This window comes from Castor canadensis, chromosome 9, assembly GCF_047511655.1.
Source record: "Castor canadensis chromosome 9, mCasCan1.hap1v2, whole genome shotgun sequence".
NCBI classification, from domain to species: Eukaryota; Metazoa; Chordata; class Mammalia; order Rodentia; family Castoridae; genus Castor; species Castor canadensis.
The window spans coordinates 97,272,662-97,299,080 of record NC_133394.1 but is presented as its reverse complement, the minus strand read 5'-3'; the positions used below and the strand labels follow the sequence as shown (position 1 = coordinate 97,299,080).

Sequence of the window (26,419 nt, the reverse complement as noted above, 5' to 3'; positions counted from 1 at the left end):
TTTTAATCATCAATACCCAGTACCTATTCAGTTGGTTATGTACACTTACCTCTTCAGGTTAATTCTTTTTGGTCACAGCGGATGAGAAATTCAATGAAAAATTCATTGTGCAACTTCTTTTTGTAGCTGGTGTCTAAATACTTCTAGCTATTGCTCATTACACACCTTGACTAAGTAAGCTGGTAAATAAAGGGTGAGAATATTATTGAGGATTATTTTCCCCCACAAGGTCACATTCAGTGTTTTTAGTCTCAGTGTTAAAAATCTCTTGGTATTAATTCTCAAAGGATGAGATCCAGAGTGCAGAATGAATAGTGCATTAGTATATTTAATATAATAGCAACATCTTGTATTTCAGAGTAGATTTTTGTAGGTCAGAAGCAAAATTCAGTTATTCTAGCCATGATGTGCCTACTGTAATCTCTTCACTTTTCCTATCACTACATGTCAAACAGTTGGGGAAACTGAGTCAAAGGGAGAAGAGGAGATTTGCTTAGGCAGATTGGAACTGAGTACTGAATACAGGTTCTATAATTCAGATTCCATCACTTTACCCATGATTACTGTTAACTCAGGGATGTGGTTTCTCATGAAATAAATGCCCTGGGTTGCCACTGGACAGGAGAACATGTGCAGAACCCTATCCTTTAGAATCAGTGTTCCCTAATGATAAGGATTCAGTTCCTCTAAGGATGTGAGAATGAGCTGCTATAAACACTTGTTGATCATTTGGGGAATTCTGCCAAAGTACTTTTGATGTTTGAAGGATCTTTACTATTCTATTTGTGTCTTCCCTAACATTTATTTGGACTAACCCCCCCATCCTGTCCCTAAGCAGCAGTAATTCTTTAGTTCATTTTCATATTAATAGACAACTTGAATTTGTATTTCATATTTACCTTGACCTTTAGGTCCTGCTATCTCACCAACATCAACATAGGGTTGCTTTCACTTCAGTTTACTTTAACTTCTCACTCTTAACTTGGTAATTTGATACTGATTTTTCCTTCTGGTCCCTCCAGATTCACTGTTCTTATTTGCTGGCTCTGGAATTTGTAACTTGACTTTCTTTTATAGATTTTTGTCTTATCTTGCTTATTAGACCCAGAGGGACCTTCCATTGACTCAGTAGACATTCCCCGACTCATTCTTTATACCATTCTATAACTTTATAATTCTATCCCCAGACACCCCACTTTGATGGTGTCTTTTTCTGGCCCCCTCCTCCAAAAGGAGGTGGCAGAGGGATTTGGGCAATTTTTAGGGGGGTGTCTAATTCTCCTGAAATATTTTATAAGGTTGTTAAAACATTTTAAACTTTCATTTCTTGGAAGGACATTTGAGTTTAGGCAGGACTTGAAAGGCATCATAAATAGACGAATGTATTTCTAAACAAGATTAAACTGATACCTGATGATCTAAAGCAGGAGTTGTCTGAGAAGAAGCAAAGGAACTTTAGTTTTATGACTGACATTTAATTAATTGGAAATTCTGCACCCAATTAAGGAATAGCCATGCCTTACACATTACCACAAGCTTTAGAAGTCAGTACACTTTCTCTGCAGGTTCATCCTAAACAAGAAGCTGTTAATAATGAATCTCTTTTGAAGTGGTGCTCATTTACCTTACCCCCAGTGAACTGAGGTTACTTCTAGATGACTTGGAGTGCTATATACAGGCTTTTAATAGAAAGGATTATGAGATAGTGGATGGAAAGTGTATAGCAAAAACATATTGTATGAAGGGAGTGAATTTTTTAGTTTTGTTGACATTATCCTGTATAATACACACATTGTGCATAGCATACTTTAATAGAAAATTGAAATCACTCACTAGTCCACTCTAATCAGTTTTCCATCTGCTTTGTGTAGCTTAACAATATGGATAATTTAGGAGGAACTTTATTTCTATAATAAATATGATCCTCTAACCTGAAAAAAATGCTTCTAGAAACTTAGCTGATCCCATTTTACTGTTTCCTAAAAATGGATTTAGCAAATCTCTATTGATAATTTGGGAGGTATTTAAAAATAGCATCGACTCTTACTCATTTATATTAGACTCTTGTCATTCACACGCAATGCCTCATGTAGTGGAACTCAGGTTGTACAAGTGATGTTTAGATTCTGGCTGAGTTTTGAGGTCTTTGCTGATCAGAAGACATGTGGTGCTTTATTTTAGGTAGATAAAATAAAGTATCCCAGTCTGTTTTGTGATGCTATAGCAGAGTGTCACAATAAATAAATAAATAAAAATAATTTATTTATTCTACATTTACTAATTATACAGTGGTGGAGGTTATTTTGATATTTCCATACATGACTGGCTAATTTATAATGAACAAGAATTTATTGGCTCACAGTCTGGAGGCTGGGAAGCCCAATATCCAGGTACCAGTATCTGGTGCTGGCCTTCTTGATGTGTCATAACATGACGAAAGTCATCATATGGCAGCAGGATTAACAGAGGACAAAAGAGGGGAAGACTATTGCAATAATAGCTTTAGTTCTTTTGTAAGGACAAAGCTCTCCTGAGCTAAACATCTCTTAAGGTCCCACCTCCCAATGTCATTACAATGGAAATTAAGTTTCAGCATGAACTTGAAAGGGACAAACATTCAAGCCATAGCATAAGCAAATGTAGCTTTATTTTGTTTGAGAAAAGTGAAGCTATAGATGTCAAATAGGAAATGTTGGAGAACCTTTTATATATTTTTTTCTTGCTGAGAATATAATTAAACTTCACAGAAGATGAGGATCACTACCACTAATTTTGGGCCCTTGAGTCATAACACATCTAAAGAAGGCAGAAAAGAAGAATAGCTTGTTGTAGAACATTGTTGAGATTTCTATATAATACTATGCTATCAAAATCCTTGGAGCAGTATATCTGTAAGGAGTGTCACTTTATTTTTTTTAAAGAACAGTCACTCATGCAATGTTTCCTTGATGCTTTTATTCCCTATTCTCCCCCTTTAAGAAGATTATGTTTTGAACCACATTTCTCAATACTGTTATCCAGGAAAGATGGGTAGTTTTTTTTTTTTTTTTGGCAGTATGGGCATGAAGTACAAAGTCTTAAAGATTCCTTACGGTTTGGTGCCTTTATATTCTCATGCCTTGAGACAGAGAGGGTACAGGAAGGAGGATGTTTTCTTTTGTATCCACATATAAAAAGACATCTAATGACAGCATTAGCACCATGGTTGTGACACTAATATAGGAGCTGTAAATTTAGCTACATGGTATAGAAAATAGTTGCTCTTGAGCAAGTCTGTAGAGTTTATTTTGGGAATCTTGAATATTTCTTAACGTTGATGAGCATTGAGTCTGACTTTAGAAACCTCGGGGTATAAATTGTGCTGATAATTGGTCTGAGTTGAACCTGGAAAAAATGCTGATGTGCTCACTCTTAAGCAGAGTGATTCATCATCTAAACCTTATCATGTACAGCTCTGGCAGAGTAAAGAGAAGTACAGTAGGGAAGGAGGAATTAAAGGAAAATGGAAATAGTGACTATGACACGCACAAGGAACTTTTAGATCTGTTAGGAGAAGGTTGCTGTGTGGCCATATCTTTCCCATTTTAATTTTACTTAGTGATTCCTTACCCCTTTCATGAAGTCTCCCCGCCCCAGTCCCATTCTTTTGTGCCCCTGGGATTACTTTTGGACTTTGTGGCTCCTTAGTCCACTAGCTTTCAGAACCATATGCAGTCTTGTTACATGGGTCAGAACTCACTATCCCAGTCTCCAGACAGTGGCAAGTACTATGGGACTGCATTTGAGTTGGACATTTATTGAGAAAGATAATTGAGATTCTGCAGTCTCAAATACTTTGGGAGAGTGTCTGGCATTAATATGATGTGCCTGTTCTCAATTTAGCAATTAAAAAACCTTAATTGGTTTGTTTTCCTTATAAATATGACATGAATGTTAATTTTAGAAAACTCAGAATTTACACATAAGCAAGACTATGAAATCATCAATAATCCCACCATTTAAAGATAATAATTTTTAACATTCAGTGTATATTTTCTGCTGGTATTTTTTTTTCCCTAGACATAGTATATAAATCAGTATTTGATTTTAAGTACAAGATACCCAGTTATAACTGGGATAAACATACAACACAAAAAGAATTTGTTGATTCACTAAAGGAAGGGCCTGGATCTTTAGGGAAGAATAATTTGATGTGAACAAAAGACTAGAGGAAGTTAAGAACAACCAGAAGTAATGATTTTCTAGATATGTATGACATTGAGTGCCTTGCAGTTCTATTAAGCCAGATAAGGCCTCTACTTAAATGAAAAATTCCTCTTCTTTACCTAAGTTCTTACTTTTCTTCACTTCTGGGAATTCCTTGGTACACCAATTGACATAATTTAGGACTCCAGCAGGGGCAGATAACGCATTGAGCTTTGTGTTGACCCATCAAATCCCCATTTTCTGCCATGCTGTCTAGATGCTCCTGATTGCTGCCTTTGTTTTTACTACGGTGCTTTCTTGGCACCTCAAGGACTGCCACCCTGGGGACTTTGGGAGGTGACATCCTTGGCAGGGTATTGGGAGTGCTATTCTGCCTCTCTTTCCAAGTGAGTTTTGCAGACAGAGAACATTAACAGGGGCATTTTTTTTTTTTTGCAGCCTTAAATGATGAGTATGTGTGAAACAGTGCTTGGGGACCTGGCAGATACTTGGGAGTGGACTTTTCAGGGGTTTGTGTTCTTGTAATACATAAGAGTCAGTGAAGCTGGTTATTCTGTTCCTGTGAGCCATTTTTTTTTCCTCACAAGGTGAATACAGTGTAGACCTGTATTAATTGAAGTACAGAAAATGATTGTAAAGTCCAGAAAAAATGTCAAAAAGCTCAGCTTTCTCATTAATTTAGTTACTTAGTTTAGGTAGTCATTGAGTTTGCTAAGAATCAAGTGACTGGTTGAATTTTGCTTCTTTTTTTTGATAGAAATTCTTAAAATATTGAAACAATAATAATATAACTAAAATAATTATGATTAATATAATTGTTATAATTGGGATAATAAACAAATAAGACCAAAAATGCTATATACCATTATTTAGTTTTTTTTTTTTTTTTTTTGGCAGCACTGGGGTTTGAACTGGGGCCTCCTGCTTGCTAGGTAGGCACTCTTACCGCTTGAGCCATTCTGCCAGCCCTTATTTTTTTTTTGTGATGGGTATTTTTGAGATAGGATCTTGTGAATGCTTTTCCAGGGCTGGTTTTGAACTGTGATCCTCCTTTTCTCTACTTCCTGAGTAGCTAGGATTATAGCTATGAGCCTGTGGCGCCCTGCACACCAATGGCTTTTTATTTATTTTTTTGAATGACGTTACCTAGAACTTCATAGGCCAAATTTATTTGACTGCTAAATCATCACTGGGACCACTATTAACTTATTGTACTTCTAAGTGAGATATTTTGGTAAGATTCTGAAATCTAGGTTTTTAGTGCTATTGATTCTCTAGATGAATACTAATGTTATGGAATATTAAGGCTAATTCTGATAATTTTCAGCTTATTAATACATGGATACACCTATGTATGTTTAAAATTGTCCATTTTAATGAATGCTATTTGCCTGTCTTAGTTTCTTGGCTAATTTGAAGCAGGAAAAGAAACCATCTAATTTACCTATCTACAGCTTGCTAGCATGTAAATTGACAGTAATTTTCTAGATGAGTTGAGGTAAAGATAGATTAAGGCATAGAAAAAAATTTAGATTTGTGCAGATCAGTCCAAAACTTGGGTTCTATAAAAAAGATTATTCATGGCAATTAATTTGATGATACACCTAACTTATGGAAATTAGCTATGTTCTAACCTATTAAGATGGAATTGTAGATGTGTGTATCAGCATTCCTTTGGTTCCAAGTGACAGACAATTCCGCTCAGATCTCCTTAAAAGAATTTTCATATATGATTGAAAAACAACTGACGTTAGGTATGGCTAGATAGATGGCACCAGGAGCTATCTCTGCCTTGGTTCTGAATTCTTCCTTGTTTATGTTAGTCTCAAACAGCTCTTCCTTTAGGGTTACAAGATGGTCATCTGCACTTCACAGTTTTTATTACCATCTAGTCTCAGTATAAAGTGGAGATTTATTTCCTGATAGTTTCAGCAAAAAAGCTGACACTTTGTTTATTCTGTCTGGCTTGGATTAGGTAAAGTGCCCACTCAAAAAAAGAATTATTTTGGCCAGGAGTTGATATTCTCATTGCCCAGACATGGTTCTCCAAAGGAAAATAGAAAAAGAGGTTAGGGTTGATGAGTAGGCAAGATCAATAGATAGTTACTATAGTGTCCTTTAAATATTTATGTTTATGAAACATCATTTAGTTATTACTTATAAATGAGAAAATGAAGTTTGAGGATTTTATAGACACATATAAGTGTATTTAGAGTCAGTGATAGTAGTAATTAGATTAGTTATTGAAGTTTTAACAACTATGATATCTATCCATAAATTTTTGTCTCAGAATGAAAGACAAATAAATGCTTAAAATGACAAACCAGTTGATAATAGCACATTGATAATTTATATAAATAGCTAATTCTTTTTATACTTTGGTTTGGGAGCTAAGACTTTATCAAATTGTGGACTTTGTAAGGAGAAAACACAAAACCCAGAAGTCTTCATTTAGCCCCCTGAAGGGAGTTTTATGTAGACTTGTCATGCTCAGTGTGGATTGTTCATTATGACCATTATTTCTAGTAAAAGTTTTTTTAGCTTGCAGGGTGGCCACAGTGGGATGCTTCCCAGACTGAAATAAAAGGGCACATTCACAAATTGCCTTTTGGTGGATAATGAACCAAATGTTCAATTAATTTGCTTTAGGACTATTTCATATGCCATTGTGATTTCTGCCTCTCCTGAAATCTAACACATTTACTGTCTGTACTGTTCATATGGCAATCTGACCATGATTTTCTTTTAATTAGTTTAATTTTTTTAAAAGTGAGAGTACAGTAGCTAAGAAATGTGCTTGGAAGGAGCACAGATAATTTTGAGGTCATATCATTTACTAGTTGAATGATACTGGGCAAGTCTCTTGCCCTCTTAAAACTTTAATTTCCCTACCTATAATATAAGAGAATAATAATGGTAACTATTTCACAGGCTTATGTAAATAATATAGGTTTAAAGTAAGTGACAAAGCAAATAGAATGTACTTAATACACTGCCTTGTATAGTGCAACCATTCAAACATGTTAGTTATGCATGTTACATTTTTATTGATAGTATTTCCCCTCATTATCTTCTATCTATACCCATTATCTTCCCATCCATAAATTTCTGAAGCTGGAAACTGTATTGTAAAAATATTTTGTGATTTTCAACAACGCCATAGTGTATAGCATATAATAAAAACTCATAAATATGGTCAGCCCTCTATATCCACAGGTCCACATTTGAGGATTTAACCTACCATGGATTGAAACTATTAAAGGTCTATGACAGTTTTATCTATACTGCACATGTACAGACTTTTTCCTTTGGTATTAGACCCTAAGCGATACAGTATAACAACTATTTACACAGAATTTACATTGTTGTAGGTATTTTAATAAGTAATCCAGAGACAATTTAAAGTGTATGGGAGGATGTATGTAGATTATGTACAAATACTGTGCCATTCAATACAAGAGACTTGAGTATCCACAGTTTTTGGTACGGAAGGGGGTGGTTCTCCTTATCTTCCATGAATACCAAGGGAAAAACTGTTAATTATGCTACCAAATGGAATGTTATGGCTAAGCCTCAGAGTTTCCATCTTGTTATGCTATGTCATTTTCCAAGGTGCTTAAGAAGAGAGAAAAGAAACAGAAAAATCTCTTCTGACAATCTGCAGGTAGGATATTGTTCATTTTTTCATTCATTCATTCTCTGACTCATTTCTTCATCCGTTGATTTTTGTGTAATTTTACTGTGTTCAAGGTAGGCACAAAAAGTTGTTTAAGTAAAATATGAACCAGATGGTATCCCAAAGTAAAGGTATGCAAAGACAAATCACAGCAATGAATAAAATACAAAGCAGATAGGTAGTAAATGTCCTAACAGGTACAGACTAAGTGCTATGGTTCTTCAGGATAGGGGGAGATTGCTACTAGCACAGAGAAATAGCTTACACAAGGTGTTTATTCATTTTTTAAAGGCTTATTCAACATTAAATGGCTACTATGTTTTGGTCACAGTTAGCCCATGCAAAGATAAATTAGGGTAGGTTAAGTTTTCAAAACTTAGATAGTTTCTGTCTCAAAGTTCTTTGAGTTCTTAATGTGAGAGTCATTTTACAAATGGTTATGTTTTTATGCACTTCAAAATGTCCCGGGTTTATTCAGTCATATCTAATTTGTTAATTCAAATTTAAAGTAACTGTCGTGTACATGGTTCTGAGTTGGTCTTTGAGGAGGGAGCACGAATCACGGACCTTGCCTTCCAGGAGTTTGGTGGTCTATCTGGGGAGAGAAGTTGCCTATACAAAGTTAAGTAATACTTAACAGGCCGTGTATTTGTTTGGTCTAAACAAATGATTAATTCCTCTTAGAATGGGATATTGGAAAAGTTAGAATTCTTAATTGGAAAATCAAATTAGGACAAGAGAAGAGAGGAAAGAATAATATTCTAGAAAGGAAGAGTGAAGAAAAGATTTAGAGAATGGGCAAGTATGCGTGTCTGTGAGTCATGAGACAATGCTGGGTTGCTGTGTGAAGACAGGGTTGGACACACAGGTAGGGGTCAGTATGACGGGAAAGGCATTCTGAGAGTGAATTGTCTTATATTTGGGGATGGCAGAGACGTTTCCTCTCCTGTGCCACCTCTAACTGGTGGACAGTAGCTGCCCAGATGAATCTGAGGCCAAGTTCAGGCTCAGCTGGAATGAATGTGATGATGTGTAAGTGATGTCTGCTGTGGGGACTGGCAGTGGGAGTGGGTATGGCCAGCATTCCTGCCTTATGTCTGCCTTCCTTATTGTCATAATGGCTTTGGGAGCATTGGTCTCCCAGTAACACTATAGATCACTTAATCATTCTGCATGTAGACACTGGTCAGTGATAATCACATTGACATAGGACTTGCCAGGAAATTCTGGAGCTACTCAAAAAACCCAAACACATTATAACCAGAGGACAGAATTAAAAAGAAAATGAAGACAGATCAGAGACACTGACTGCACTTTGATCTTGTCTGACAAAGATTACTGGATTTATTTGTTTATTTTTCTCTCTCCCCTCTCCCTGTGAATCTCTTTCTCTTTTTTCTTTAGGTTTTCTTTTATGGTGAAGTTACGTTAGCTATTGTTTAGAATCATAATCTATTTCTATGAAATGAAAGTTGATTTTCTGACATTCTTCTGACTTATTTGTTAAAGTGAGACTAAAGGGTTTTAATTTTCTCCTTGTCTCTAGTGTCTGTTTCTAAGAATGTTGGTACACTTTGTGTCCTCATCAGCAAAACTATTTAAATTCACTGAAGTAAAACATGTACAACGCTTGGCATTTTTCTTTTCTTTCTTTTTTTGGTGGGACTGGGGTTTGAACTCAGATGCTCTACTGCTTGAGCCACACCTTCAGTCCATTTTACTCTTGTTATTTTGAAGATGGGGTTTCACAAATTATTTGCCTTGGCAGAGCTTCCCAATCTCAACCTCCCAAGTAACTAGAATTACAGGTGTGAACCTCTAGCTGGCAGTTTTCTTTCCTTATATAGTATCAACATGCTATGACTCTCAAGGCCAATATCTGTGAATTTTCTTGCTTAGCCATTAAGCAGAGTTTGCTAGTAAGCAGCAACAATTTTTAAAACTAATTTAAGCTTTATTTCATAGTTACTGTAATAATCAGCACCCCATTTTGCAGGTACAGAGTTTGAAACACACAGAGGTTAATTAACATGTCTCAGGTCACACAGTTAATAAGTAACAGAGTTGAGATTCTAACCCAGGCAGTCTGGCTCCAGAGTCTATACCATTATCTCAGTGCAATGCTGTCTTTTATATTTAGTTCATTTCCCTACTTGATCAGAGTTTATGGGAAACAGTGAATTCCGGACATAGTTCATTATGGGGACTTTCAGTTTTTGCATATCTTTGTGTTAAGAGTGATCTTAGCAATTGGAAAGGATATTTCTGGCCACAGAGGGTGCCTCTCCCACAGGTCATTCTTTGTGATACAATTGCTGCAGTCTCTTCTAATTCCTGAGAAATCTTAGGGGAACAATTGGGGAAACTTACTAGAGTAGTTAATGACACACAATTTTGGAATTTTGCTCCTAAAAGGATTATTATATTGGTTGCTCAGGGACCTGTATATAATAAACAAGTTAACCTATGACAAGTGTTAGGCACGGCACCTAGAGATTAAGACCTAGAGGTAATGTAATGTTCCTCTTCCGTTCCATTTGACAAAGCCACTGCTAAGTTGCTGTCTAATAAAGACTGATTGGTGTTTTCCCAAATTGAAAATGCCAGGCCAGAGAGCAATGCTGTGTGGATTAGAGTTGAACAGAGATGTGTGCCCTCAATGCAGGAGATCCTGTTATTTAAGCTGGAAAAACATTTATTCTTCTCTGTTAGAGGCGGAAGCCAACCTAAACCGCATCTTTAGAAATGTACAAAAAGCTGATTATCTAACCCTAGACTTCTCCCTTCTAAAAGCTACTTCAAATTTAAGGGTCTTTGATGTTGAATGCTGATGAGAAGTTAATCAGATTTGTGATTGTCAGTTCCAGAACTACTATGATGAGTGCAGTAATTAAACTTTTAATACTGTGAACATTCTGCTCCTTACAAGTATTGTGTAGATTCCAAACTCTGCCCATGATGTCTTCATTTTCATGCCCTCACTGATTCCCTAAAACAATTGCACCTTCCAGTTCTTGGTTGGAAAGGCATTGCATATGTTTTTATGTAAAAGTTCTAAAACTTCAGTTTTTTTTTCTCCTAGGGGGAGTAAGAAATTTCAAATCCATTTTTTTTCTAATTAGAGAAACAAAGCATATTCATTGTACCCATACCGATATATATTCAATTACCCTTTTTGATGTTTTGCAAACACAATTAGCAAATATTTTTTCTTGGCTTATGTGCTACCTTATTAATTCACATAATGAATTAATTGTTTAGTTAATGTTTATTTCCCTACTTATGTGATAATAATAATGATCTTTTTGTCATGTTTTTGCTTTATCTTTAGAGCCTGAAGCAGAACCTATGTAGAGAATTGAGTGTTCAATAAATACTGAATGAATTGTACACATTTTAGAGTTTATAGAAAAGTAAATCAAAGAAAATAGAAGTTTGAGCAGTAAAATCTATAGCATTTAAAATATTCTTATTTAATTTAAATGTACCCTAATGTTTAAATATGCCTATATATAGAGGCAGTCTTGCTTTGTGAAGTAGTACAAGACCATGAAAGTGACTATACAAGCTGAAATTAATATAAAGGAAACCCTAATAATCCATGGGAAAAGTTACTTTTGTTCCTTGACCTTTAAAAAGTTTCAAATTATGAAGACTTTTCTTTATGTTGGCTATTGCCATCTTTTTCTTTTTTTTTTTTTTTTTCATTTTTCTTTTATTATTCATATGTGCATACAAGGCTTGGTTCATTTCTCCCCCCTGCCCCCACCCCCTCCCTTACCACCCACTCCACCCCCTCCCGCTCCCCCCCCTCAATACCCAGCAGAAACTATTTTGCCCTTATTTCTAATTTTGTTGTAGAGAGAATATAAGCAATGATACGAAGGAACAAGGGTTTTTGCTGGTTGAGATAAGGATAGCTATACAGGGCATTGACTCACATTGATTTCCTGTGTGTGGGTGTTACCTTCTAGGTTAATTCTTTTTGATCTAACCTTTTCTCTAGTTCCTGGTCCCCTTTTCCTATTGGCCTCAGTTGCTTTAAGGTATCTGCTTTAGTTTCTCTGCATTAAGGGCAACAAATGCTAGCTAGTTTTTTAGGTGTCTTACCTATCCTCACCCCTCCCTTGTGTGCTCTCGCTTTTATCATGTGCTCATAGTCCAATCCCCTTGTTGTGTTTGCCCTTGATCTAATGTCCACATATGAGGGAGAACATACGATTTTTGGTCTTTTGAGCCAGGCTAACCTCACTCAGAATGATGTTCTCCAATTCCATCCATTTACCAGTGAATGATAACATTTCGTTCTTCTTCATGGCTGCATAAAATTCCATTGTGTATAGATACCACATTTTCTTAATCCATTCGTCAGTGCTGGGACATCTTGGCTGTTTCCATAACTTGGCTATTGTGAATAGTGCCGCAATAAACATGGATGTGCAGGTGCCTCTGGAGTAACAGTCTTTTGGGTATATCCCCAAGAGTGGTATTGCTGGATCAAATGGTAGATCGATGTCCATCTTTTTAAGTAGCCTCCAAATTTTTTTCCAGAGTGGTTGTACTAGTCTACATTCCCACCAACAGTGTAAAAGGGTTCCTTTTTCCCCACATCCTCGCCAACACCTGTTGTTGGTGGTGTTGCTGATGATGGCTATTCTAACAGGGGTGAGGTGGAATCTTAGTGTGGTTTTAATTTGCATTTCCTTTATTGCTAGAGATGGTGAGCATTTTTTCATGTGTTTTCTGGCCATTTGAATTTCTTCTTTTGAGAAAGTTCTGTTTAGTTCACATGCCCATTTCTTTATTGGTTCATTAGTTTTGGGAGAATTTAGTTTTTTAAGTTCCCTGTATATTCTGGTTATCAGTCCTTTGTCTGATGTATAATTGGCAAATATTTTCTCCCACTCTGTGGGTGTTCTCTTCAGTTTAGAGACCATTTCTTTTGATGAACAGAAGCTTTTTAGTTTTATGAGGTCCCATTTATCTATGCTATCTCTTAGTTGCTGTGCTGCTGGGGTTTCATTGAGAAAGTTTTTACCTATACCTACTAACTCCAGAGTATTTCCTACTCTTTCTTGTATCAACTTAAGAGTTTGGGGTCTGATATTAAGATCCTTGATCCATTTTGAGTTAATCTTGGTATAGGGTGATATACATGGATCTAGTTTCAGTTTTTTGCAGACTGCTAACCAGTTTTCCCAGCAGTTTTTGTTGAAGAGGCTGCTATTTCTTTTTCATCACAACTCGTTTCTTTGTATGTGTTTTTTTTTTTTGGCAGTTCTGTGTGGGTTGAGCCCAGGGTCAAATGCATGCTAGACAAGTTGCTCTATCACTTGAACCATGCTTCTAGCCCTTTTGTTTGTATTTTGTTTCTGAGATAGGGTTTCCCTAACTGTCCATTCTGGCTTTGGTCTGTGACCCTCCTGTCTCTGTCTCCTCAGTAGCTGTAATCACAGCATGTCACCACACCTGACATAATTGTGGTACTGGGGATTGAACCCAGAGCATTGCACTTGCTAGGCAGATGCTCTAGCACTTGAGCTGTGACCATCAGCCCCTTTATACGTGTCTATTACTTTGTCTTTACTAAGATCTGTTGTATATCCAGAGTCTCTAAATAGCAAATGATGGGATTGTCAAAATTCCACGCACCAGATGATTTTCTTTTTGTCCATTTGTGTTTGAATCAGATTTCACTTCTGATATCATCAATTTTTGTTTTTATGTTGCATGGTCAACTTTGTTGGTCAGTTTCCTGTTTTGATTATCCATGCAATGTGGATTTGTCATTGGGTGACAAGAAGGCAATATAACCACACTTTGCTGTACGTATGTGAACTGAATGGGGAACATGCAGTATCCAATCACCACAGGCTCAGAGAGATACCATGATTGGTCAGTGATCAGGATGCATATTTGTTAGTTATATAGTGATTTATAGACTGAAGGACTAGCAGCAAAATTTGCATTTTATGCAGTTATAGTTGATATACTGTATTAACTAATTTCAAACTGTGTTGTTGAGGAACTAGGGCTATTTAACTAAACTGTGGTACTGAAAAACATTGATGTTAGAACCCATTTGGGTGAGGGCTGCCTCAATTCCAGGCTTTACTTTATGTATATGTGTATTTTTTTGTTTACCGAAGTAGGATCACTACTATTTGTTCTTCATTTGATTTTATGTGGTATATAGGCCAAAAATGGCCTATTGGCAATCCTGACTTCATACTTTTTCTTTCTTTTTTATTAGCATATTATCATTGTACTGGGGGTACACTGTGACATTTGTAAAAGTGCTTACAATATATCTTAGTTAGATTCATCTCCTCCATCATTTTCCTTAATCCCCTTTCCTTCCTTCTTAGAACAATTTCAGTAGGTCTCATTGATTCATTTTCATACATGAGTACTTATTTTTTCTACCATATTCACCCTTTACTTAATATTTTATTTTCAATTGTAATGGTATAGTAATGCTTTCTTTTGTTTATTATTATGCTTTTTTATGATATAGAGGAACTGAACCCAGAGACTAAAGCATGATAGGCAAACACTCTACCGCTCTCACACCCCTAACCCTTTGAGCTCATGTTTTATGAATGCATGGAATTTTATTGTATATTTGTACCACGCTTTATTTAACCAATCTTTCTTTTTTGGGTATTGAGGATTTTTTCTTCTGTTTTTCTTAATTATAAACAATGATCACTTCTATAGCAACTTCTTTGAAATAGCTATTATTTTTGGAATGAATATATTTTAGTGGGAAAATTGCTGGTTTACAGTATGTACTTTTAAAACATTTTCATATTCTTCCAAATTTCCCTTTAGAGAGATGTTCCCATTTAGGCTTCTACCAGCATTCAGCATCAAAAGATGCTGGTGTTGATTCCTAAACATTGTATGTTATAATTCTTTTTTCGCCGTTGCCACTTTAGTAGGTAAAACCTGTATTTTCTTTTAATAGTTTTGGTTACTAATTAGGTTCAGTATTTTTTGTGGGTTAATTAACAGTTTGATCTGTGGGATTTTACTCTGTCCTATGTTACTGCAGTTTTCAGATAGCAGAGGATACAAGTTTTAATAGGTTGTTTGTATACATATATTTCTACAAATTTGTACGTATTCATCTCTATGTAATGTGTGTTTGGATTGCGTTTGCGTGTATATGCCATTATTTTACCCAGTATCCATGGGCCTTAGTTTTGAAATGTGGCCATCAATTTCCAAATGGTTTTCTTTCTTTTCCTTCTGTGTCTTTCTTCCCTTTCTTTCTCCCCTTCTTTTAAAGAAAGAGAAAATAACTTACAGTGTAGGTGAAATTCTAGTTAATTTTTCATTATATGATTTTCAGGACATGGGGTCAAAAGGAGCTAGTAGGGCATTTAATTATGTGCTTAAGTGTGTTGGAAAATGTTCTTTTTTTCTCATCAGGTGTACAATATTTTACTTGGGCTTGTTTTTCAACTGCATTGAAGTGTGACTAAACATTTTTGGGTACTGCTATTATGTAAAGAAGAAGCCTCATCTTGTTAAATATTCCTTCATCAACTTTGCAGTTAGCCAGTCACAGGCAGTGAGAAGCCTGCGAGGCCCTGGGTGTAGACATTGGATAGAGGGAGGGCAGCTGGATGGAAGAAGGCGACTTAAGGAAAACTCAGGATTGGGGTGCTCTGTTGCCCCTCCCACTGCAACATGAAAAATTGATTGGTTCAAGCTGATTTGTGTTTTATAATATTGGATAGGTCATAAGTGGGGAAGAGAGGGAGTCGTGGTTGGACCTCAGCTCATCTGAGGCCTCAAGGTTACTTGTCAAAAACCACACAGCACTGGAGTGCTGTCCTGGAGAGTGAGAGAGAACTGAGATATACTTTGGACCAAAGGAATAGAGACAGAGTTTGATTTCTTTGTTGATTTAGGTTGAACATAAGGGAGCCTTGGCAAGAAAGATGTCCACCGAAAATGTAGATGAGAAGCCCAATAATCTTGGAGAGAGAGGAAGAGCCCGAAGTTACACTTTCCTCAGGGTTGTCCAGCCAGTGTTTAACCACAGTATTTTCACTTCTGCAGTCTCTCCAGCCGCAGAGCGCATTCGATTCATCTTGGGAGAGGAAGATGACAGCCCAGCACCTCCTCAGCTCTTCACTGAACTGGATGAGCTGTTGGCCGTGGATGGGCAGGAGATGGAGTGGAAGGAGACTGCAAGGTGAGGCATGACTGATTGTACTTAGTACTGACCCTAGGAAACAAATTCAGGGCAAGATGGGTGAGCTTGTGAGTGTCTTCTCTAGCTTCATCACTTGTATGGTTGATGGTAATATGTTGGCTGAGTTAAGGAAGCACTGACTATTTCTTCTTTCCTTTAACATTGATGCTGATGCTGGGCACCTCTTATTTCACTGCTAAAGTATGGTTTTGATTTTTATAAGGAGTGAAAAGTAAATCTCAATTTATATGGTCTTTTATAATAAAATAATTTATGGAGATAATAAACTCAAGCACCCAAAGATGAAAGTCAGGAGATGCATTCCTACCCATCTTCAAATGCCAAGGTATTATGTGAGCTCTTGTCTGACTTATTACCCATTCTCTGATAGGAGAGATATTACGAAGACAATGATAGTTATAAGACAGAGTTGGTATAATTTCAGGTAAAAACATGTTGTCTTTAAATATCCAGCTGAAAGCAAGTACAAAGTTAATCTAAATGTGGAATTTAGAGGCCTCAGTTTAATTTTGTAGTCTAGCCCCTGACTGGCACTGTTTCTTAGAACTTTGGTTTTATTATCAATTAAGAGTGGATAATAATGCCTACTACATATACTATGTATGCATGTTTTATAAATATAATTCCAGTTATATGTATAATTATATCGTTAATATTTATATCCACACATGTATATGGGTATATATGGAAATACTTCGTAAATTGAGCACTATTCAAATGTCTTTAAGGTTTCATGAATTACATGGGAGCAGAGCGTTAATGTAGATTCAGTTATAAATTCCAGATTAAGTCTTCCATAACATATAACAATTATATATATTAAAGATTTTACTATAATTCAGTTGTTGGTCTCATTGTCATTTTTACCCAGAGATACCAGTGTATTTTGCCTTTCCAGATAAAAACATGTTAAGATATACCTCTTATAGTCTGTGATTCAGATTAATTAAATTCAACCAGTGCTTTTTGAATAAGTATATATACATCATGTTCTGTTTTAGGTACTAGGAGTGCAGCAATGAGCAAAAGAAACATGGTTCTCTGTATTTTATTGAAAAGATTGAAATGAGTTCAATATAGTATTCTATAATCTAAGGACTACCAGTCATTTATCTTAGCTTTGAGTTTAAGAAAAACAAAGCAAAATTAGGTGATAGTCTTTTTCTATGGTAATAAATGGGAAAAGGACCAATATCTGTTCTTCTGTTCTAGGTAGGTCATTCTAGAGTCAGAAAGAAATTATTTTTGCTATTTTTGATCAGTATGAACAGATGAATAATAAAGAAGCAATAATTCAACAGTCTTTCTTTTTCTATATGAGGGCTTTTCTAAGAGTTAAAGGAAGAACTTTTATTTTTTGAGGCATACCTTAAAAGTTTCATACATGGTATCATTTTAAATCAAGTCTTCGTCAAGTTGATTATATGTTTTGTTGGTTAAGTCCTCAAACTTTGGCTCTTCTTATTTACATAATTATAAGTACTATGGAATATCTCTAGCCATTTGGAAGTTTTAGTGTAGGAGAAGCTTCATAAATTAATTCATTTGGTGTGGAGAAGCTTTCATTCTTCACAAAGAATTTATAGGTAGCTTGGCCTTGCAGACATATCTGCTTTGAAAAACCTTAGTAGACGCCATAGAGAATTTCTTATCTTCCATAACTTAAACATGGTCAGAAAAGATAAAAGGCATTACATTTTATTCTTGGCCCTCACCGTAGTACTAAGAGAAGAAACTCAATTTTAAAATGTTTTATTTTCCATTTGTTGTGCAGTCTTTCTGATACACAGTGATGTGCCTGTTTAAATTCTTCTGGTTGATAGCTAATTAATATTTTCTTCTTTTACTTAAAAAGGCAGCACATTTCTACCCCGTGTCTCATTCTGTCTTTTGATGTTTCTTATTCTTTGCTCTTTGTGTCCTCTGCCCACGATACAGTAAAGGCTCTTATTTCCCTCTCTTAAATCCAATAACTTGCATACTAAAAATTCCTTGTAAAGTATACCTTTAGTTCATAAAATGTCCTTCAGAAGAAGGCTTCCAAAGCAAAACTTTTACTGGTATTTCCACTCCATTCTTTCTTTCTCCTTCTTGATGGAAACTATGGATCAAGACTTCTACTGGTGCAACCTCAATTGTGCATTGAAATATTTAGTTGGCTTTGCTGTTCTTTAATTGTTTAACATTTAGGATATCATGTAGTCTTCCTGGGCTTGAGGTTTCTGTTCTATCAAGTGCAGGTCTTATTGGGATGTATCCTTTCTAATACTACACATACTTTATTGATCTAAAATTTCATTCCTGTGCATATATGGTGTAGTCAGCTGTGCCTCTGACAGCTACTCTGAGTCTTATTTTCATCTTGAAATCCTGTGTGAGTAGTTATCATAGAGTGGAATTCAGGAGTGGTTTTCTGTTTTTGGTTTCAGTCAAATGTAGACTACACTTAATCTGCATGATCTCTCATCTGGAGGTCATTGTTATAGGTAACTCAGTGTTGAATGACATAGGCATAATATTTCCATTTAAGATTTTGTTTTGGTGGTATGAGGTTTGAACTCAGGGCCTTGTGCATTCTATCACTTGAGCCATGCCCCTACTCTTTGTGTTTTCATTATTTTTGGGATTGGGTCTTGAGTTTATGCCTGGGCCAACCTGGATGCAATCCTCCTATTTATGCTTCTTGTGTACCTTGGATGACAGACTTGAATTACCACACCCAGGATTTTATTTTTAATTGGTTGAGATGGGGCTCATGGACTTTTTGTCCATGCTGGCCTCCAAACAAGATCCTCCCAGTCTCTGCTACCTGAGTAGCTAGGACTTATAGGTGTGAGCCCCCATGCTATGTTAAGATGACATAGAATTCCTTACTGTCCTTAAATTTTTTTTGGAAGGTGGAGCTTATGTGCTGTTTTGGTGATGCCGCTGAAAAGACAGTACTGCTGGGGAGGAAGGGTGTTGGGAGGATACTGTTTGTTAGGGAACTGTCTAGAGATTAAAAGTACTCACAAAAAGCCTATCTATACTTCATAACTCCTGTTATTTAAGACTTCCACAATTACTATTAGTTAATTGTATTTGTGGCATTATTGTTTTCATTTGGTTTCTCTCATTACAATAATTCATTTAAAGTCAGAGACTACCATGTATGTTGGTTCACTGTGGTATTCTCCATTCCTTTTGCCATGCCTGGTTCATAATAGCTGTTCAATAACTATTTGTTAAATATGTGATTAGTTGAGAACTGATTGCCTTAGAAATAACTGATCAGAATATAATAGCTTCTTACAAATATTGATCAAAGTTAGAGTTCTGTTATAATTTGTCTTTCTATGACTGTTGGATAGCTGTGGAATGACAGATCTAGGGTATCCAGCACATCACTAATAAAGCTTAGAAGAGGACCTATGTTTAGTTTCAAACTATTTCATCAATATTTTCATGACATCTTTATTTATGTCTCTAGCCCAGACTTCTTTCCTTAATTGGAATCAAATAATTGGAAGACTATTAGGAGTCTCAAAGTTAACATGTCACGATTTGTTCCTCCTACAGATTTTCCTATCTCAATAAATAATTCCATTTTTCTAGTTATTTCATCCAGAATATTGGACCTTGACTCCTGCTTTTCTGTTATCTGATCAGCTGGCAGATTCTATTGTATTCTCAAAGATACTCAGCTGTTCAGATATTCAGCTAATCTCACTACATTTCAAGTTTAGTACTGTTATCACTCTGATTCAGGCTACCATCATCTCTCACCTCCAATTACTTATTCTCCCTGTACCTGCCTTTACTTTTCTCATGAACTGTTTACCCTGATTTCTTTGACTTTATCTCCTATTTCTTTTCTCCTGTTTGGTCTACTTGAACTCCACTAGCCAGTCATGTTAACTCTGTCAGGAACTTTGCACTTGCACCCCCTCTCTCTGAAATGCTCATATATGAACGCAGTTATCTTCATGGCTTGGCTTCCTTACATCCTGAATATCTTTGTTCAGATAGTTCCTACTCATTGACTGCCCTATGTAGAGTTGAAACTCCCCCACACTTCCTATTCCTTATCTTTTATTTTTATTTATCTTTTATTTATTTTTTCTTAGCATTTATTGTTATTTAACATATTACATATCTTTTTATTGTCTTATCCCAATAAAAATTAAAGCTCTGTGAGGGCAGGGATTTTTAGTTGTTTGATTCACCACTTTTCTCTTTGTGCCTGCCTGGCACACAGTTATGCTCAAGAAATAGGGATTAATGATAAGGTGAATGAATAGAAATAGAATCTTGATTCTTAGTTTGCTATTCCATATAAATTCCATGGAGATGTTTGGATGTTCAGATTTTCAACAATCTTTGCTTCTTGTGACATACTCTGCTTCACATTAGCTTTGCATAATTTCTGACTTCTGGTTATGATGTCAAGCTTCTAGACATGATAAAATTTCCCCCTATTAAAAATGCCAAACCTACTAGGTTAATAAAAGTTTAGTACTTAGAATCATTTTATATATGAAGATATGCCATGAATATCTTTCTAGTTAAGTTATAAAGTTGAGAATTCTTTGCTTTCCTGTGAAAACTCCAGTTGATAGACATTTGTATGTAGGGGTAGGAGTGCTGGGGATGGAACCCAGGGGCTTATACATGCTAAGCAGGTACCCTATTATGGAACTGTAACCCCAGCCAGTAGACTATTTTATTCCAAAGAGAGCTAACCCTCCAGAATTTTCCAGCCTAACGTAGTTTTTAGTGAGAATTTAACTCCACAGAACACAGTGTTGCTCTCTTTTTCCTTTTAAGGTTCTATACTTTTCAGTTCACTAATGATTTCATTTGACCATGAATTTTAAACACTGAGCTTTGGCATTACTGTGGTTTCAGTCCTACTTCAGGAGTTTCAGAGTGATTTTTTTTTTTTTAGGAGAATTTTTAATGGTAGGGGAAATGTCTGTTTTTGTCTTGGAAAACTCTGTAGCCATGTAATACTATGCAAGAGAAGTCTGACTTAAATGGAGTTTAAAGCAACAGCCAAATCTGTAACCCTCCTTTACACTTTTTCTCTGTTCTTTCTTTCATAAAAGTTCTCCTGTGACTCTTTGAAGACCACAAAGGATTCACTTACCAGACTTGAAAAATGTATAGATCAATGGAATGGCAAAGATTGTTGCTTTTTAAAGGATATTTAAGAATGCTTTGCCATTAGAGAAGTGACAGCAGTAATTGCTGGGTGCCAGTGGCTCACGCCTGCAATCCTAGCTACTCGGGAGGCAGAGATCAGGAGGATTGCCATTTGAAACCAGCCCTGGACAAATAGTTTGTAAGATCCTATCTCAAAAAAAAAAAAAAAAAAAAACCCACACAAAAAAGGGCTTGGCAAAGTGGCTCAAGTGGTAAGAGCACCTGCCTAGTAAGCATAAGACCTGAGTTCAAACCCCAGTGCTGCCAAAAAGAAAAAAAAAAGAGCAGTAATTAAAGTGAAATCATTTGGAATTGATGCAGAAGCCTATCCTTTTCATTAAGAGTTAGGCGTAAGCTAATGCGTTCATGAAGCAAACAGGTAAAGGAGTAATTTGTGATCTAGCTTTTTTAATGGCCCAAAGTAACAAGGGTGGGACCTCTTTTCTTCCCTGGATTCTTTATATCTTTGAGTTAGGAATACCTTTGGAAAAATGATTATTGGCTTTCACAACCTATGCTGGACTTCACCACTGTTAAAAAATATATGTTAAAGATCACTCATGCAGTATAATTCAAACTGTTCTGCCAAACTTGGGTAAAAAAGAAAGTCATCACAAGTTTCAACAAACACAAGTCAACAGAGGAAAAGGGCATTGATGTTTCATGTCCAATGGGACAGCACAACTGAACATGAACATCTATTTGTGTTTCTGTGGGCAGACTGACCTGCCTCACCTCTGGAGCACCTAATTTTAGGTCACTGGCCACAAAACATGTACACTTAAACTGAATTTTGAGCGAGACTGCTGTCTTCCCAATCCACACTGACTTCTCTTTCTTTACTGGATTACTTTGGGAAATTCCATTTGAGACTAAGTTTATGTTTTCTGTCAGGACAAAGCTCAAGGACCTTAATCATCTATATAATTATAAGTACTTTTATCTCAGTAATTATGTGCAATAAATTTCACAGTTGATCTAGAAATTTAAGAATTCTCCTCGAAAACATTATTTATCCCAGGGTATGCTAGGTATTGACTTCTTTTTTGTATGATGAGGCACTTATTAATTAGCAATAAATTTATCATTTCAGTAGTTTTACATAGTTGGATTGTATCCTAGGGCAAAGGTCATGGCTATGTTCCTCAGTGAACATGGCAGTTTTTAAAGTTAGAGGTCTTGTTTTTTCTTAATTATATTTAATCATATGATTGGAAAGTTGCAAAATTCAGTGATTCCCAGTGGGCCTTATGTTTCTTCAACACAGTGAAATGCTATTTAGTTGGCAGTCACTCAGAGTGTGTTAAACTGCAGAGTACTTTATCGTTATTCTTTTAAGACCTTGAAATAAGTAAACTTCACCTAATAAACTGCTCCTCCAAGGGTACAACAGTTTTGTAATTGCAAGCATTTAGAAAGCCAACTTCTGAAATTAATTTTCCTGTAACATGTCAAGTACTGAAACAAGAGGAAAAGTCATAAACTTATTGCAAATATATGGTTATTCATAGTTATTATGAAGGGCAGATAGTGGCTTTTAGTACACTCTACAATAAAAGTGTCTGTTTTTTTAAAACTGTAATTACATGGCTCTCAAGCACCTTTGCAGATGCATTGGCACTTGGATAGGCTGAACTTTGGTACTTTTGCCTTAGCCTTCTCTTTAATGGGTTCTGATTTGAGTTGAATAGTGGTGATTTTGTTTTTCAAGTTTGTCCTTGATAAGTGAGGAGGATAGACATGATGTGTACAGTTTCTCAAATGAAACTATCTGTAAGCATTTTTAAATGGGAAATTCATTATTTTATGCCTAAACGCATATGTTGAAAGTATAATCATTCCCTGAACAACCAGAGCAGTATCTTCTAAAGAAATTTAATACGCATTGCCCCAGAGCTCCCATTATGCAGTTAACTGTTGTATTGCATGACATCATCACAACTGCCAGTATTCACGGAACTCAAAGTGGAATGGATGCTAAACGGAGCTATGAGATAATACTCCCCCTTAGGAATATAGATACTAAGCAACTGGCTAATTTTGAGACTTCATTTCCATTCTCTTATGCTTAAATCTTGACATCAAGGGCTGGTGCAATCTAGGATGGTGAGTAAGTCCAGCCTGTTTGGGATTTATGATTCTAAATGTACTTTTAAAACTTGTTCAAATTCGTATTTTAAGTCCAGTCAGGTTGCCTACAATATAAACTATGGGGAAGAATAAGCAAAGGACAGACCACAAAGGAGTTCAGTGATTTTGCTTCTTTTTAATGAACATTTTATTAAGCTTATATTATTTGGATAGTTGAGGATTGTGTTAATCTATTTGGGCTGCAATCACAGTATCATAGACTGGGTATCTTATAGACAACAGAAATTTATTTCTTACAGTTTTGGAGGCTGGGAAGTTCAAGATCAAGTAACTGTGGATTTGGTGTTTGATGAGGGCCACTTGTTCATAAGTGGCACCTTCTAGTTTTGTCTCTTTTGGTGAAAGGGGCTATCTATTTGTGGCCTCTTCTGTAAGGACACTAATCCCAATAATGAGGGCTCTACCTTTATGGCCAAATCACTTTCAGTAGTTCCCACTTCCTTGTATTAATCATCTTCAGCATTAAGATTTCAACATAAGAATATTAGGGGACACAAACATCCAGACCATAGTAAGGATGATGGCAGAAAAGACCCATTGTCACATACTGTATGTAACTAATGTTTAGTTTTCTTTTAAGGAATAAGTTTAGCAATACAAGTTGATTGCATCTGACAGAGTAATACTCATTTAGGAAAGATAGTACAGAAATGAGGGCTATATAAAATATTACACTTTAATGAATTTCTAGTTAATCCGTGTTTCATGTTGGGCTTAAAGTCTGTGACCAAAGGTCTATCTCTCAGCTAACAAGAATATTCTCGGAAATAAAAAAGGAGTCACCATATTTTTATAGATGACATAATTTTATGTATCACTGACTTGGCTTCATATACTATTGAATCTTCTAGACTTTTGTCTTGAACAATAAACTATAACATCAGATATAAAAATGGTTTACATAATAATTGTCAGCAGACATGGTTAAATATTCTGTGAGCAAACAGGAAAAGATGATACGCCTAAAGTTAACCAATGTAATGTATTCCTTGAAATGATTATTCTCAAAATAACTCTAGTTACCTTAATTGCCTTTTATTATTTTGGTTACACCCATAGAATTGTATAAGTGTGTGGCATAAATTTGTCATTTTCTCCAACTTCCTTCTGTTCCTCTGACTCTAATTCTGACCAAAGTGAAAAAATACTAATTCAGATACACACACACACACACACACACACACACACTCCACACATACAGATATTAGGTGTGTTTCATTCTCTTTTGGAATTTATCTCAACCACTTTTGTAGAAATAAAGTAGGTCTAGTTGTTTGAGACTCGTTAGTTTTGTTGACTTTTTAACTTTTGAGGTAAACATTTAAAAAATCTTTACTGTTTACATTTTTATGGGGTGATACAGGAATAAAGGAGGGTCTAGAATTGAGTGAAGTTGAGATTAAGGTTACCATAGATAGGTGAGAGTTTCCTGGTTGTGGGAGGCTTCCTGAGAAGAGTATAGAGGGGATGGTTCATATTTATGAATCATATGAGTTTGGGCTTGATTAAATTTTTCTTTGACATTGTGGCTTATCTCTTGATCTATTTTCACTTCTGGTTCTACTGATGTATTTGCTCCGCTCCTCAAAGATTGGTATGAGTTCTATAAATAATACCTTCTGTAGAGCTTCCTCTGATCTCTGCCCTTTGTTCTCATCTTTAGTGAGCTAGGTGAGTGTTTAGCTTTTCTAGGAAAACATTTTTCAATCATTAAACCTTTGGGTGAAAAATGTAGGAAAATAATTTTTAACCCCCTCTTATCTTTCCCAATATCTTTAAGAAAGTTTGAAGTGAAAGAAGTGTTTTCATTTGGGTGGTGATGAATAGCAAAAGGTGGTGCTTTCCTGTTTACTTCTGTAGTGTAAGAGACTGTGTAATACTATATATGGGATACAAAGTCTTATGTTTTAATCTCATTAAGTATTTTAAAAATTGTGTATATTGCTCTTTTGCCAGAATGTCTACGAGTCTTATTTATTTATTTATTTATTTTTTCATTTTTCTTTTATTATTCATATGTGCATACAAGGCTTGGTTTATTTCTCCCCCCTGACCCCACCCCCTCCCTTACCACCCACTCCACCCCCTCCCGCTCCCCCCCTCAATACCCAGCAGAAACTATTTTGCCCTTATCTCTAATTTTGTTGTAGAGAGAGTATAAGCAATAATAGGAAGGAACAAGGGGTTTTGCTGGTTGAGATAAGGATAGCTATACAGGGCATTGACTCACATTGATTTCCTGTGTGTGGGTGTTACCTTCTAGGTTAATTCTTTTTAATCTAACCTTTTCTCTAGTTCCTGGTCTCCTTTTCCTATTGGCCTCAGTTGCTTTAAGGTATCTGCTTTAGTTTCTCTGCATTAAGGGCAACAAATGCTAGCTAGTTTTTTAGGTGTCTTACCTATCCTCACCCCTCCCTTGTGTGCTCTCGCTTTTATCATGGACTATGAGAAGCCATGGGAGATAGTCATTTGTTTCATTGCTGAGGTTAATCCAAATAGATGCGTTGTTCATCGAGCTTGTACATTTGTAAACACTTGTGGAACTAGACTTGCAGGGTATTGCTGCTATTAGAATCTCAGTGAGAGGGGACCCTGTGTCAGCTGAGAACTATGTATTAAAAGACATGACCAAACATGGTCACCTTCCTTAAGCATCACACATGGGAACTTTGCATTCATTTTGCCTATGCATGTATCATGTTTCTAAATATTTGTGGTAAATATTGATTCATTACTTGAATTTCACCTTGCCTGAGCCTGCCTTGTGAAGTCACAACAGAATGCTCACAGCGATAGAAATTTTTTTGTGTTGTAGACTCTATCCACAGGGAGAATTTTGAGAAGCACATTTTTTCTACCTCATAAAAATTAATCCTTCTTAAAGATTTGATTCTTACATATAGGCTGATATAAAAATAGAAGTATTTTAGCTCCTTTTGGTTTGCTTTTTACCTCTCTAACTTTAGGGAAAG

The 26,419-nt window shown here is 35.9% G+C and overlaps 1 protein-coding gene across 5 annotated transcripts in view; it reads left to right on the top strand.

The window, feature by feature from the left end:
• The window catches only part of Slc4a4 (solute carrier family 4 member 4), a 421,377-nt gene that overhangs the window by 216,692 nt on the left and 178,266 nt on the right, over window positions 1-26,419 (top strand). For all 5 annotated transcript variants that reach the window (XM_074042041.1, XM_074042042.1, XM_074042038.1 and 2 more), the window contains one exon: window positions 15,956-16,091. In XM_074042041.1, the coding sequence (XP_073898142.1) occupies window positions 15,956-16,091 (136 nt within the window). The remainder of the gene's footprint in view (window positions 1-15,955; window positions 16,092-26,419) is intronic.